This window comes from Etheostoma spectabile, chromosome 9, assembly GCF_008692095.1.
Source record: "Etheostoma spectabile isolate EspeVRDwgs_2016 chromosome 9, UIUC_Espe_1.0, whole genome shotgun sequence".
NCBI classification, from domain to species: domain Eukaryota; kingdom Metazoa; phylum Chordata; class Actinopteri; order Perciformes; family Percidae; genus Etheostoma; species Etheostoma spectabile.
This window is the reverse complement of record NC_045741.1, coordinates 11,607,517-11,623,449: the sequence shown is the minus strand read 5'-3', so window position 1 is coordinate 11,623,449 and position 15,933 is coordinate 11,607,517. Positions and strand designations below refer to the sequence as shown.

Genomic DNA, 15,933 nt, shown 5'->3' with positions numbered 1-15,933 from the left:
AGAGAGAGAGAGAGAGAGAGGTGGTGCAGTTACCCACAGTGAGCCAGGCTGGAGTGAGGCGACAGAGCGGAGGTGACAGCGGAGAATGGAGAGGAGCCCGTCCGCCCGCCGAGCTTTGACCGCGGCGAGCGAGGAGAACCCACTCGGCCCTTTCCTTCTGGAGCCAGCGTGCTGAAAGAAACCGGGAGGAATTAACTGGGAATGGCTGATCCTCTGCGGAGGACTTTACTAGCGAAACTCCGGGGGAAGAAATCCAAGAAAGCAGCGACGGTCTGCGGTGGATACGGCTCTGCGTCTGCGGCGAATGGGGGCCGAGAAGGTAAAGAAAAAGTTTTGCAAACGCAGCGAGACTCCGACGAGGCTCGCCCGGTAGTCATGCTCACAGGTCTGGATTGCACGACAGAGAGAATGAGTACGTACGAGAATTGTGTTGACGGGGCCATGGTGCAAACAGGGGGGGTCGTAGACCGGGAGAGTCGCTCAGCAGAGCGTCCCCTGGAGCGGAGCAGCGGGGGCAGGGTTCCGGTTAACAAGGAGCTCCTGGGGGTCTCACTTCAAAGAGAAGTGCAGTTTGGGGGACATGTGTTTAGGGAGGGAGATAGGATTCACCAGGGGCCCAAATCCGCTGCCCAAATCACGTTATCTGCAGGGGTTTCGCCTGGTGGACCGCATGTCCAGAGAAAACACTTCGTCTCGGTGCCGCGACAGTACAGCGTCGGGGACTCAATTGGGTTCGGGGACAATTCAAACCACGATGTGTACCGAGCACGGGTAGAGTCGCAAACCGGAGTCGGTAAACCAGCAGAGGGCCGGGTTACTACTGCTGATAGCAATGGGACGGAGCCCAGAGACGGAGGACACCCCCGGCACATGGCAGGGACAGAAGCGGCTGTTAATGAACACATCGCCTCCTGGGGTTTTGACAACAACCCAACTTTGGAGACAAATTCGCCAGTTTGCGCGGCCCCAAGCTGTTTGTCAATAAACACGGAAGAAAACATTGTAATCAAAAATGTAGAGAGTTATGGGCCTGAGAATGCAGGGGACATTAGAGGGACAGCAGGCGGTCTGCAGAGCCCGACGTTTTTCCCCACAGAGTTAGAAATATGCGACGTTAACATGGCATCCCTGTGCGCTACAGAGGAGTCACTTAGATACACTTTAGATAGTGAAGATGAGGATTATTATGATAATCAAATTCTGCCTTTTTATGAAACTATCAGAGCAAAAAGTGCTATTGATAGAGCAGAGGTTGCAGAGCTGCCACGGCCTGGTCAAGATAAAAGACAGGTTGATGATGGGAACAGTGCCCAGGAAACAGACAGGCTCAGGAACCAGCTCAAAGAAGCTTATTATCTTCTTATCAATGCTATGAATGATATCAATCTGGATGTCCAACAGTTCAGTGGTGGTTTAACTGAGCTGCAGGCCCCCTCCTCCTGTAGTAGCCACTCCAGGGACAGCTTGTGCTCGAGGTTGTCTGCCAAGAACATGGACAGTGACTCCTGGTCCTCAGGAGGGGACCACAGCCCTCAGCAGGTGTCTGACACTGACTCACTCCTGCTTTGCCTCAGTGGGAACCCTGAGTCAGGCTTCAAGGGCAGGCTGAATAGTAAGAGTATGGTAAACCTGTCCTTGACCAAGATAAGACCCACATTACATCGCTCTGCTAGTGACGGAGCTATCAGGTATCCAGATGGACACTCCCTCTGTGTCCAGGCCCCTGGAACGCAGAGTCCAGACGTCAGCTGTGATAAAAGGCCCACAGATAGAGGGGTTAAAGCCACAGGAGTGGGTGAGCTGTCAGAACCTCAGGTGCTTTACAGTGCTGTGAGCAGCGATGAGCTGCTACAAGATGCCGGCGGTGATGAAGACCGTGGCGGGCGGCTCAATGACAGCAGCGGCTCAGTCAACAGCCTCACGGGTTCTTCAGACAGCAACGCTGATGCATCAACAAATCAGGGTCACAGCAACAAGCAGGAGCTGACTCATGTCCGAGCACAGAGGGCCAACTCTGTCAACAAGGGGCACGGTGTCACTGTCAACAAGATGCAAGAATGGATGCACAAGGGGCGCTTGCTGTCGTCCGAGATGAAGCAGCGCATCGAGGGCTCGTCTTTGCCGCGTGGCACACGCAAAAGCCAGGACCAGTCCTGTCCTCAGGGTAGCAACGGTGGGTGTAAACCAGGGGTCCAGACGTCCAGCCGAGGGGTTAAATCTGTCACGGCCAATTCACCACGGCAGCAACTGCAGCAGCAGCCAGGTAGGAAGGCTACACGGAGTGGCCTCAACTCCCGTGGATCCTCTAAATCAGAGACCTCTCACCCTCCCTCCTCCCATCTGATTATTGTCATCCTCCTCCACTCATAGTAAACTCAGTCTGGTGGCGGTTCACCCTGCACTCCTCCTCTTCTGGATGCAAAGCAAAGGGACGAGGCACCTCAGATCTCTTTGCTTTCCTTGTAGGATTCTCTAACTGGTGGCGGGTTCTGTCCTTCACACTAATTTAGGTGCATTTTAACACTAAATTAATAGCACATCAGGTTTGTAGGTCGGAACACTCACAGTGTAGTTCAGTAATAACTAACTCCCTCTCTCCTCTGCTAGCTACAGTGGTGTTTTTCGTGATGTTGGTGGTGGGTTGATTTGTGTGTGTGAATGACTTGTGATTATATACAAAATGCCAAATGATGTTGTGTTTTTGATGTGATGCCAATACAGGAACACATCTGTATCATGAAACCATCAACAAGTTATCACAGAAAGTACCAAATGAGTTAGTTTAGGTGTTCAAAATGTAACTTAAATGGGATATTGTTAGGATCTAGGTGGGATGCATGTTGTTCCATCTAGTAGCCGCTCTGGAGCTTTCAATCATATGACCTAATCTTTCTTCAGCAGATGGAGACACTTGACAAAACAAACTCAAGTTACCCACTTATTATAAAAACTTTGATTGCATTTACACATATAAATATATGCATTATACATTTAGGTACCATTTCACTGTGTGTAGTGCATTGTTTTACTACATGAATTGGACCTTTTGGTCCATGCTGACCTGAACTGACTGCAAAGAAGGTAGTTTGCCAGTTCAATCACAGGATTTGGAAACGGCCTATGTGGAAAACTTTGTATTGACATTTGCTGCACACAATGTGGAAATGGAATTGCTTTGTATGAATCAAAAACATATTACCATCTCTTTATTCTACCGCTCATAGTTTGCTTGTTTGTATGTGTTTGTTTGTTTGTCTGTGTGTGTGTGTGTGTGTTTGTGAGCGCCAGTGTGCGCATGTGTTGTTCTGACAGTGTTTTCCAGAGTAAATAGATGACCTGCCATGTGTGCAGCCGGTTGTTGACTGTCAGTGTGCTGTGCTGCTAGAAATAGAGTGTGATCTCTGAGCCTGCTGAGCGGAAGGACTCTGTGTTTGACTTCCAGCCTCTGTCAACATAGCTCCATCTTTTACAACTCAAAATTGTTCCTCTTTTTTTTTTAAATTCAAATAAAGATGGGGTTCTTCTTGATAGTAGCTTCCAAGTTCTCTTTTCCCCCTTGATTCTCATTTTTTTCCCAATTTTGCTAAGTTTTTCCTTCTCTGTCGCCACTGAACTTTTCCACAGCTGTGGCCAGAGGAATCCAAAGCAGGAGTGAAGCCACTGCAGTTATTCTCTGTGGTAGTTGTGTGTGCGAGTGTGAAGGGGGGGGGGGGGTGAGCTGTCATGTTGCTCTCCTCCCCAGTCGTTTGCTCTGGACAGCTCCCTGGTAACTTGCATTTTAAAGAGACTCTGGGTTGAATATTTAGGATGCCATTCCTGTTGTTTAACTTGTTTGCGTTGTGTCACTTAATTCCTCACCATGAATGAACAAAATGAAGGGCGATTAAGCATTTATTAAGGTCAGCCCTGGACTTATCTTGCCCCTGTGGGCCTCAGCGACTCACAAAGAGCCATTTAAAAAAAAAAAAAAAAGAAGAAAAAAAGAAATGCTAGAGCTCTTAAAAGCTCCAGTGAAATGCTTGCATCGGCATGGAACCCTTCATTGAGTTTATGGCTCTATTCAAAACCGATGCAAAAATTTATATTATTCTGACTTTCTAAAAATAGTCCTGTTCCTCCCCCTGAGTGCTACTTGGAAATTAGATTTTCTATGAACTCATAGGACATAAAATCGGCTTAATTACACTGCAGATAATTTATTTCTGTTCTGACTTGTCTTTTGATTACTGTGTAAAAGATCATGTTGATAGTCACCCACAGCCGAGTGGTTCACTCCTTATTTGTATTTATGTGTGTGTGGGTGAGGGATATTGTGCACATGAGCATGCATCTGCATTTCTCCGTTGCATGCATGTTTCTAGTTGTAGTTAGGATTTATAGTTTTGTTATGTAGGGCTGTGGCAGAGGATTGTCTTGCCGGAAGGCAGGCAGTATCCAGGCAATATGTTTTGGCCAGGCATGACTGTGTGTCAGTCAAAAGTGGATGTTGAGACTGAGCCATAGATGCCACAAACAGAGGAGTACAAGATCCACTCCTGGGAGGCATATATTCTTGTCTTTCATTTCTTTCTTTCTTGCTATTTTCTTTTTTCTTTTTTAAACTAAGAGGGAAATTATACCACGCTTGCTTGTCTAGAAAATACTGACCATATGAGAGTGGTAGCCTATTGATCTTCTCATCTAAATCTCGGCACGCAAACAGCCCATTTCTCAAACTGTTGACATCATCTTTTAATGATAACACATCAAATATAAAGCAAAGATTAGGCATGCTGTGCAGTATTGCTCAACATTCATTTCTGCTTGCTCAGTAGATTTAAAGTTACAAAGTGAGACAAGAATGCAGGTGTAGTAAATCCTTCTTGAATATTGTCAATTCATGCCAGACGATGGGGCGTTTGGTTTGCTGCATTGCGCCAGCCTTTTTTACTTAGGCTGAAGAGTTATTAAACTTGTCTTGTCTGGTGCGTTTGTATTTGGACAGAATTATGGAGGATGGAAGCTCTAAAGACAGGTCAGGTGATGGAGGAGAAACTTGGGTCATTAGGTTCATACAGGATGGTTTATGAGATGAATGAGGTTCATGATGGTGTCTGCAAAGAGTGTGGGGCGAACACTAGCAACTTTAAATGATTGATAATCAATAACACTAACTGGATTGTATTTACTAGGTGGCAGCATTCTATCTAGAGCTACTGTACAATAATTTGTTAAAGTGCCTTTCAAGGACTTGTCTTACGTTTAGCAGTGTGCTACACCTAACTGGGTCACACTGTGAGTCTGCGTGCCTTTTTAAGATAATACAGTCTCTCTTCTGAAGCATTTTGATCAGTTTTTCAAACAGAAACAATGAGACAGGACAGAAGAGTCACTGAAAGAGCTGCAACATTGACAAGAATTTGGGTTTAAAGCCAACTTAATGAGGAGGAAGTGGCATTAGCGTTAGCAGGCGGTGCTGCCAAGACGCCTCAACGGGATGCAAGTGTTGACATGTGATGCAACCCTGGACGATCTCAGCCATGCCTTGGTGTAAAAAGAAAAATCTACACTGAGAATCCTCATTACCATATGAATGCGTGTCAACAGGAATGTGTGGCACACAGCAAAAGATTCCCTCTGTAGGGGGGAGCCCGGAAGTCTGTATGGAGGAGAAAACTAGCTGGTGTGTGTGTTTTGCTCTTATCAAAAGAGGAGCCTCTATGAAGGAAAAGGAATTCAGGAAATAAAAGAAAAGCCTATGGGAAAGTGGATCAAGTGTTTTGTCTTAGAGGAGAGAAAGATTCAGAAGATTAAGACATGAATATAATTAGGTTTACTGTCAGGCTCAGGTTCATACCAGCACAGCCAGGAAATAAGCTTGTTTTCCTTTATATCTTTGCATTCCTTTCAGCACCTCAGACAAACCCATATTGCTCCTCCCCATCCATCTCATTTTTTTTTTAATGTTCTCACACAGACGTGCATCCTTGTATTATGAGCTCTGGCCATCTGTTACCTTTAGGTCAGGGGTGTGAATACCCTGAACACATCATCTCCATGCCGTTGCCACACAGAGAGCCAGGCTGTGTTAGCTCTGTTATGGAAATCTACCTTCTCTTTTGCTTTGTGTTGTTTATATAGGAGGTCAGAAGGTACTTGTGATGGTCACTGGTCTCTCACCGCAACTAAAAACCAAAGGGATAAGTAGCATTTTGTTTTTTTTCTTTAACTTCCTCGAACACAATGTTGTCATATGTGGTAACATACTAGTTGGCATACATTCATATTTAAACTAATAGTCCTTAAAAGAATGATTCTGCTGGTTTAACTTTAGAACAAACCTAAAAAATATACACCTAGGGCTGCAACTAACAACATTTACTATCAATGAATTTGCAGGTTACTTTCTAGATTAGTATATTAGGTCTTTGAGAGATAGATGGATAGATGGAAGTGTCACAATATTGTGAAAAATTTAGATCATATTTTTCTAAAGCCCAAAATGAGGTCTTTAAATTGCTTGTGTGCAAAATTCTCACATTTTCAGTTTGCCATCACATGAGACAAAGAAAAGCAGCAAATCATAAACACTGAGACATTTTTGCTTGACAAATTACTCAAACCATCAATCGATTATCGAAATAGGTGGTGTTTATTTTTCTGATGATCGGCTAAAAGATGGCTCAACTAATCGTCGTAGCTCTACAAACATTTTCATTGTTCCTAATCCATAAGTTATTGATAGTTTGTTAATGGGGTAAAACAAACAAGTTTTTTTAATTGAGCATTTCACACCTTTAGACACAGCTTGTCTTGTGAAAACAGCAGATTATTTTGAAGAAAAAGCAGAATGAGAAATTCTATTATCTGTTTTTCATCAGGCTGAATGTTCTGCAATATAAAAACTGATAGAATCACAAGCAGCTTTTCATCTCAAAAGCAGTTAAAGGGGGGAAATTACGTGACAATGGCATGCCAATGTGAAGAGTGAGTGAAGCTGGAAAGTGTTGTGATAGTTTGATATATGACACCAGTGAAAATGGCTAAAATCTCATTCACTAAGTCGAACCAGTGTCCTGCCGTTGCTTTGGGGAAGGTGTTACTTCTGTGGAAGGAGACGGTGGCGAGGCTGTAAATCTGGAGCTGTGGTCTGGAATGCTGCTCGTGTCAGAACACGCTTCCTCTTCCAGTTATGAAAGACCCCTTAAAGAAGATGGCATGCTGACAACAACTCCACGCATAACCATCTCACCTCTCTTTAGTATCGCGTTACCAGGTTGAGCGTTGGCGGCAGAGTCTGCAGTTTTTGGATCCATCTCAGTCTTTAAAATCTTCTCCCCCCTGAACCCCAGAAGGTTCTTCTCTACTTTTTTCTACGATTAATTTAATCCTTCCCCATCCACATGTGTGTGATAGTTAATTTTTGATAAGGTTGTAAAACAAACTTAGCTTGTACCTCTTAAATGTTTATGTTTAGCCTCTTTTATGTCTGTGCCTCTAAGTGACTTTAAATCTGTCATTTTTAATTTCAGTTAATCCTCATTTGATGTACTTCATCTGGTGAGAAGAAACTATCGATTATAGGCTAAGCCTGTAGATTTGGATGTGTCTTAAAAGCCTTTTATAAATATTATTTTTATGAAAATATGTTTGGGGCATTTTCAGCCTTTATTTTTGACAGGACAGCTGAAGACATAAAAGGGCAGAGAGAGAGAGAGAGAGGGGAATAACATGCAGCAAAGGGAAGCGGGCCGGAGTCAAACCCAGTCCCGCTGCATCGTGGAGTAACCTCTGTATGTGGATGGCCGCTCTTCCAACTGAGCTATCTGGCTGCCCCAACTTTTTATAATTTTGTAAACTAAAAAGCTAATGTACAAAAATATATAATTCCTGTTGTAATGTAGCCTGGAAATCCAAACCCAAAAGTTTATTCCAGACCCACCGAAAGATTAAGGGTCTGGCATCAAGTCACGAAAGTCACCTATCTTGAGGGGTGGCACCAAGGGTGCATTTAAAACTCTCACTGCACGCAATTGGATAACAATACGACCAATCACAACAATACACAGGATGACGTATCCAGAGCCCCATACGCTTAGCTACCAGCGGAGCTAACTGGTAGATTAAACTGTCGTCAACTGTTTAGCTTGCCTCTGACCCGCCTACATCAGATACACCGATGTGATTGGTGCAGCTCGACTACAAGGGTATAGTTAATGAGCAGCATTACTCGATGCCAGAGTAACTCGCTGAGCACATTCAAATTGTGCTCTCGCGAGAACTTTGGATTTCCAGGGTAATTATAATGTAATTTGCTATAGGTTTCCCACATGTAGAGTAATATCTAAGTTAAAGCACTGCTTGTAGACAGTTAGGGTTCCAAGGAACTTCAAGCCAGAACAGCTGAAAACAAACCACCATAGCAGATTATTATAGCCTGCCAGTGGGCCTACATATTAATGTATGGGACTCAGTATAGCAGCAGAAACATACTGCATGTTTCACCTTCACTCAACAGCCAGCACATGTTATAATAAAGTATACATTATTTAAAGGTACTGTGCTCCAAGCACTCAAACACAACATAATCAAGGCTAATGCAAACACACTACTTGCTCATTTTTCTGGTTGAAAACCTTCCTTAGATTAAAAAGAACAGACGGGAAGATGTCCTTTTTTAATTCAAATAAAACAGATGACAGAGGGGCTGTGATGGGTTGTGTTTTTTGTTGTTCAAACTGGGTTTTTTCACTGTGGAGATTAGGAATGTGGCCTCTATTCTTGCCACTGAAAGCAGTTGTATGTACACGGCAGTGTATTGTATAATCAGCTGGAATGCAGAGGAATGGCATCCCTAAAGCAATTTCATCCCACTGTATATCATACTTGTCATATTTCTCAAGTGGGGAAAAAGTCAAACAGCAACAGCAAGAAGAGAAATTAAGTTTAATACTTGTTTTTCTTGTGGTGAGAGGAACTCCAAAGTTGGTGTTTATGGGATTTTGAGGCATTGGAGATGATTATTGCGAGTTGCTTTATAAAGTTGTCTTGTAGATCACAGGGAAGCAGAAAGAGGCTGGTTGACTTCCAGGGAAAAGTAAATCCCAGTGCAGTCCTCTGCTCTCTCTTTGTGCCACTTTAAGGGCTTTGTCAATAAAAACAACCAAGCAAAAATCTCAATCGATGGAGTAGAAGTTATGTAATTTGAAACCATGTGATTTTTAATGTACTTCAGTTCAATTCTCTTGGACTGCCATGGATTCATAATAATAAAAAAAACACCTGTTGTGGTTTATTCTGACTCATTCACATTTTTAATAGCACAGATTTTGGTTGCGTAAAGTGAAAATATTCCAAAATCTTTGGATGAATGTAAATGAAAATGTGTTTTCTTGACAAAAGCCGAAGTTGTCATTATAGCATGTGGAGGGGCTGGTGTGGGAGCCACTGGAGATCAAAACAGTCTTTTACACGTGCCTGCTGTACATGTTAGAGCAAGACCCTGCCCTCAGCACCTCGCTCTGCCCACACACAAACACACACACACACACACACACACATGCTTGGAGGTTGTTTTTCTCTTGCTGCATCTACTCACCACCCCTTGGGAAAATAAAAGCATGTCATATGATTTCCAAAGGTGCTTCTTGAACAGGACAAAAATGTACTACATCTGATTGGAAAAACATCCTTAAAAACAGCAGCACATACAAAGCTGTGGAGATCTTTTAATGCTCTCTTTGGAACATTAAGGGACTACGTCCCCATCTCTATTATTTGTACCTTTTCACTGCACATATTGCCACTGGCTGTACTCATCGCCCCCCACTTACACACACACACACACACACACACTACTTTCTGCTCTATTTTCACAGCTGAAGTGCTGGCGGTTTCTCGCTCTTTTTTTCAGTTGCTGCGATGGAAGAAATGTATGTGCTCAATCCCTCCATCTTCCTGTGATCTCTGTTGATTACGAAGCCTACATATACCCAAAGCTGACACTCCCGAAATGGGAAATCACTGAGAAGAAAAGGGTGGAGATTCTCCGCGGGGACTGTGGTGGTGTGATTGAAAGTTTGACTTTGGTCAAAAAAAAGGAAATTACATTACTCCATCCAGAAGTTATAAAAACATCCCAATCGATTGAGACAAAACAAAGACGTGGCTCTTTTTTTTCTGACTGACTAAAAAAAGGCAGAGACAAAAGACAAAGGCAGAGATAAGAGAAGAGACGAGGGAGGAAACTATAAAACCTAATGACATTCAGCATTTCCACACCTGTGGTTTCTTGATACAGATGTTTTCTTCAACCTGACAGGACAGGACTAGTCTGAGATTAAACATCAGATTTAATCGTTCACTACAGTTCAATCGTGATGATAATTGGTTGTTTTCTTATGCCAAGAAGTTGTAACTCTCACACTCTCTTTTCTTTTCATCACACCCCTCAGCTTTCATTGAGAATGTCCAAACCCCCTGTGCTATTGGCCGGGAGGTGGGCAAGGCCAGTGAGTCTTTGTCATGGCAGCCACCGCTCACCACCATCACTGTCTCTAAGAAGCGCAACTGGCTGCAGCAAAGCTCCGTTGGGAAGAATAATCACGGCACCAAGGACGAGCTGCAGGGAATGCTGGCAGCTGAGGAGGAGGGCTCCCACCAGTCCCCACCTCCTCCCAGTCCCTCTCCAGACCACCTGAGACCCTCTGGGGGAGCTCCGTCACGGCCGGCCCGCCTGCACCTGCCTCAGGTTAGCATCACGGTCTCTCTGTAAGCAAGAATGAGATTTTGGATATGCTTATTCGTGGTATTCTTGGTGTTACAAGGCTTCACGTGTCGGATGATTCCCCCCCGTTACAGCACAAATTGTCAAGGCATTTTTCAATACTCAATGCTTTAGAAGCAATTTGATCAGTGCCGTAAAGTATCAATTTTGGTATCCAGCCTTACTCAAAATGTCATCCTGCTTTCTTTCATCTTTAAATCAGATTTTAACAGTCTGTCTTGATTTAGGTTAACGCCAGTCAGGCCAAGGTGTCTCCTCACCCTCGTAGCGTGGACCCAGCTGAGGAGAATGACGCAGATGATGAAGGAGAGATCTGGTACAACCCGATCCCTGAGGACGATGAACTGGAGATGTCTCACCGACCCTCCGTTCGGCTGCTGGTTCCCCCTCGAGCAGAGTCCCAGAGGAGGCCCAGCAGGGGAGGGGATGCGAGTCCCGGTGGCAGGGACCTGGGGGGCGTCGGCGTTGGGCCGGAGGCGCTCGGGGAAAGCCTCTGTGGCGGTTTAGGAGATGGGAGTCAGGGGAATGCTGTACATTCCACAGAGGCGCTAAATCTGCACAGACATATGCTCGCGTGCAAACCTCAGGAGGAGGGGGGGCCTTCCACCAGCAGAGCCACAGGTAAGGCAAAAAAAAAAGACTCATGCACACCTCCTCTCATTTTACTTTACTTTCCTTCCCTTCCTGCTTTTTGTCAACTTCCTAATTACATTTCTTTCCGCACATTTCTTTGAGCTTTGGGGTCGTTTTGTCTCTCAGCCAGTCACTCTTGGCAGATTTTTGCGGTTGCGCACACCTTAAGCACAAATTACAACTGTTGAAAATGTTTCCAATGAAAGGATCAACAGACCTATTTAGCTGGATGCATTCCCTGGCTTACTATAGCTCTACTCAGAAATATAAAGTATTTAAGCGTAAAGTTTAAGAATCTTATCGCACCAAAAATGTTCAGTTTTGCTGAGTTTAAAATCCAAAATCTCGCCATCCTAGCTCAGTTTATTCCAGCAGGCTGTGGCTGTCTAATTAAATCACACTATCAGCATCCCTCATTAGTTAAACTCAGACAGACATTAACCAGGAGGAATTTAACAGCCATTCCTCAGAGGAAAGAATATCCATTTACCTGTGACTACAGCTCACACACAGGGCTGTGAACTTGGTAAATTGCTGTTTCTTTAACATTCTTTTTAGAACTCTTGCCTTGAATGCTTGCTGATTTAAAGTGCTGTTATCGTGTGGAGATACAAAAAAACAGATTCATGACCTGCAGATTAACACAAAATTGAAAAGAAAAAAATTAACACAAATGACTTGGAGTGCTCTCTCTGCATTCTTTTGATTTAGTTGGATTTGATTTGATTTGATGTATTGGGATCTCCATTAGCTCGGGTCGTAGACACTGCTATTTTTTCTGGAGTCCACCTAAAGCTTATGCAGCTCTATATTACCAAGCATCACTATCACATTAAAAACAACCACCAAAAACCACATTCAATACATCACTGAAAGAAAAACATCCAAAATAATAACAAGACATAACAACATTAATCACAGCACATTACAACACAAGACAACACAGGACCTACTTTAAATTATTCACAGAATGTAGAGATGAGATTGTGATATTGATTACTGATAATAGGACCAAGCAAATACACACATAACACCCTCATTGATACTAATAGCATTCCTTACGCATTAGCCAATACAGAATATTGCTCAGCTAGGAGATGCTCTTTAAGTATCACTTTGAATTAAGATTGTCTATGTTCTTGAATGACATGACTAGGCATTGCATTCCAATTAATCATTGCTCTGTATACTACAGTGTTTCCCCTTTGTTTGTTTTTACCTAAGTTAATGTGAATCTGCCCTCCATAGCATGTCTAGTGCTATAGCCATCAGAACTAATACCAAGATGCTGATACAACACCCTCGGCTGTTTAGTTGCTAGAATATTTCTTATAAAGTTGAGTAATGAGGAAGTTAATCTATTCCTTACACTTAACCAGGATAGGCAGCCATGCATTACATCAACACTTGATCTGAGTGGGCACCTTAGGAAACAACGTGCAGCCTTATTCTGAGAAATTTACAATTTCTTTCTAGTTGACATGGCAGCGCCTGACCAAACTCCTGAACAGTAGTCCAAGTGGGATAGAACAATCGTTTTAATTAGCCGGCTAGATTAAGAATGCAAGGAATCCCGCCTGGCGAGCCTTTTCCATTGAAGCATAACAGGATTTACGCAGAACTCTGGTTGCCATGCTGTAATCTACAGTGAAGTGGATCTCCTTCCTTTCCATGTTCAGTGGTGAAATTGTTGCTGATTTTAGGATAAGGTCTCAATCAGTACACCTGAAACATACAAAAATCAGCACTCTTGGCTTAGAGTTGGCGTTTCCCCCGAGGGAGGCTGATGCGATGCACTCTCATAATCTCTGGTCTATCTTTCATAATCTCTGGGGCATCTTTCAGTGTTGGAAACCACAGAGACAGCTGATTGTTTAGATATTGGGTGGCATTAGGGTCCTCTTTTCCGTCTGGAAGGCCATGAACACCTATGTTATTTCTCCTACTTCTGTCTTCAAGGTCCGCTAACTTAGCTTCTACTGCCTTTAATGATTTTGCGAGTGAACCAGATGAGTGCTCCACCTTTTCTGTGCGCTTCATTATGGTTACATAGTCAATTCGTAGTACTCCAGTTTATTTTATGAGAAATAATATATCAGACTGGAGGATATCAAGTTGTTTATTAAACCTGGTAAATCTCTTCTTGGCAATATCATCAGCTCTGGAAAAACGTTTTTCCAATGCAATATCAATCAGCTTTCAAAAAGTATACCAGTCAATCAGCAATATCAAATTATTCTATTGTTTGAATTGTTTGCACGCTCTCAGCGGCAGCTGGCATGTGACATAAACTTTTCACTGTCGCTTGAAGTCTTTATAGTCCAACTTTTGTTTAGTTTGGAATGTTATCCGGTTTGAAAATAAACAATTATTCTTACTTCATTGTAAAGAGTCGGGACATCAGGGAGATTAGGACGCAGCTCCACACCAGCAGCCATGCTTAGAGCTTGTTGACAACTCGGGTCTACAGCGACGGCATAATTATGACAGCCAGCACACGGCTCCCTGTCTCTTAATAAGCTCAGGCTGATTTTACTAACTTCCGACTTTTTTGTTCTCTCTGATGTGGCAACATGGTAGTTTGAACTAATTGGCACATCTTGAGCTAAGCCTATAATTACAACTTTTTGACAACACCTTTCTGTCGCACGCAACAGCCATTTCTAGTTGTAGAAGCACAAAGCGAGGCTGAATCGTTTGGGTGCACCGAGCGAAATCTAATACGTAAGCTTGAGTGTTCACGGCTACAGTTTCACTGCTGGAATGAAGGCTTGAAATGAGCTCAGGAATATTTCCCTCTGAAATACTACAGTTTTAAAAGTTGAAACCACAACTTGTTGAGACCTGTTCCTATAAATTAAAGATTATGTTAGGCTGCAGTTTTTCCACGTTTCAAAACAATAATCAGCACATATAAAGAAACCGTTTATCTTTCCGAGTGGAAAGTTCTTAACCTCTTGAGGTGTTGCATTATCTTCCAAATCAAATCTGTCTGTGACAAGGACACAGGTTTGAATGGCTGCTGATAAACCCCTTTTTCCTCATCCTGGCACTCTCGGACACCACATGTGGCTCAGCAAAAACTTACCATCCTCAGAGACTCTTCTTGTAGGATTAGGATTAAACTAGTCCTGAATGAGTCTCATTGTATCAGTACAGCAAAGGCACTAATCATAGCACAAGGAGCTAATTCAATTTACAGGCTGTTTCTGACTGCACCTTTTGATAGGTTTCAGTACAGTTTTGCAGTCCAGATGAAATTTTCTGGTGTCATTGGGGCCTTTCATTCTGGGTAAGCAGATGAGTGGACCTAATTGGAGGCTTGAGTTGCTTCTTCAGCAGTTATAACGTAGAAGAAATCTGATTCAGAGCATTTTTTATCAACTTTCTACCATTCAAAGACCTGCACCTCATTTACATCCTGTAATAAGATTATTTTTAATGAGAGTAGCAGGTCTGTGATAGAGTGGTGCTCTGACTGGTCCTCTTCTCCCTCCCTCCCACTCCGGAACTGCCTCCCTCTCTGCTGCCTGTTGACTTTGCAATTGATTCCTGTGGGTTTGTCAAAGCCATCCCACACTTCACTGCAACAAAAAAGATCAACGAGCCCAGCTATGTGTAATGAAAGAGGAAACATTTATTACTGGTTATTTGTGTGTGTTTATTGTGGGTGCAGTGGGCAAATTCAATAGAAACGGTAGGAAGGTTAAATATTGCTTTAGTTATAAACCGCCTATACCTTCAGAAATTACTCTGTGTGTGTGTGTGTGTGTGTGTGTGTGTGTGTGTGTGTGTGTGTGGGTGTGTGTGTGTGTGTGTGTGGTGTGTGTGTGTGTGTGTGGTGTGTGCTGTTAACTTAGAGTGTATTGGCTACGAGTGACACTGCACTCCTCCTCCACTCACACTGGTTGGGAGGGTTGAAGGATGGTGGGCGGGAGGGAAAAGAGCAGTTTGCTGTGGGTGCTCACTCCACCCTGCATTCAGTGTTCCGTCTCTCCACAACAGGGTCAAACGGATAGGGGACATGGATAATTACCAAAACATTTCTATGCGTCCTTTTGTGTATTTTCCACTGATTTTTCAGATAAACTGGACCTTTACGGCTCCAGTTTATATAACCTGAAACTCTACACAGTTGATGAGCTGTCACAAACTCACAAACTGCAGGACAGTTTTCTGTATGCCTTTCTTAAAAAAGAGGAACTGCAGCAATGTGCAGTACAACAAAAATATGATGTTTTTTGAAAATTAAACCATGTAAACCTATTCTGGTACAACCTCTAAATACAATTACAAACTTAAAAATGATGATAATAAGAGCAAATTAAATGGCCAAACCAGTTGTTTTGTATGTTTTAGCCCAATTACAAACAACTCAACTACAGTTACTACATTTTAATCCTCATGATGAAAAAAAATAGTAGACTAGGAAAGGCTGTACCAAACTAAACCTGTTGGTTGGTTGGTAGTAGCATCATTGTTACCGCCACAGCGAGCATCTACTGTGTGTTTGTGTGTGCGTGTGTGTGTGTGTG

At 43.2% G+C, this 15,933-nt stretch overlaps 1 protein-coding gene across 3 annotated transcripts in view; it reads left to right on the top strand.

Annotated features, from left to right (window-relative positions):
- The window catches only part of syde2 (synapse defective 1, Rho GTPase, homolog 2 (C. elegans)), a 46,674-nt gene continuing 30,741 nt past the window's right edge, over positions 1-15,933 (top strand). The window contains exons 1-3 of one of the 3 annotated variants that reach the window (XM_032525527.1): positions 1-2,263; positions 10,434-10,729; positions 10,993-11,386. In XM_032525527.1, coding sequence (XP_032381418.1) covers positions 202-2,263; positions 10,434-10,729; positions 10,993-11,386 — 2,752 coding nt within the window. In that variant the 5' untranslated portion in view covers positions 1-201. The remainder of the gene's footprint in view (positions 2,264-10,433; positions 10,730-10,992; positions 11,387-15,933) is intronic. The other 2 variants (XM_032525526.1, XM_032525528.1) reach the window with 2 other exon arrangements.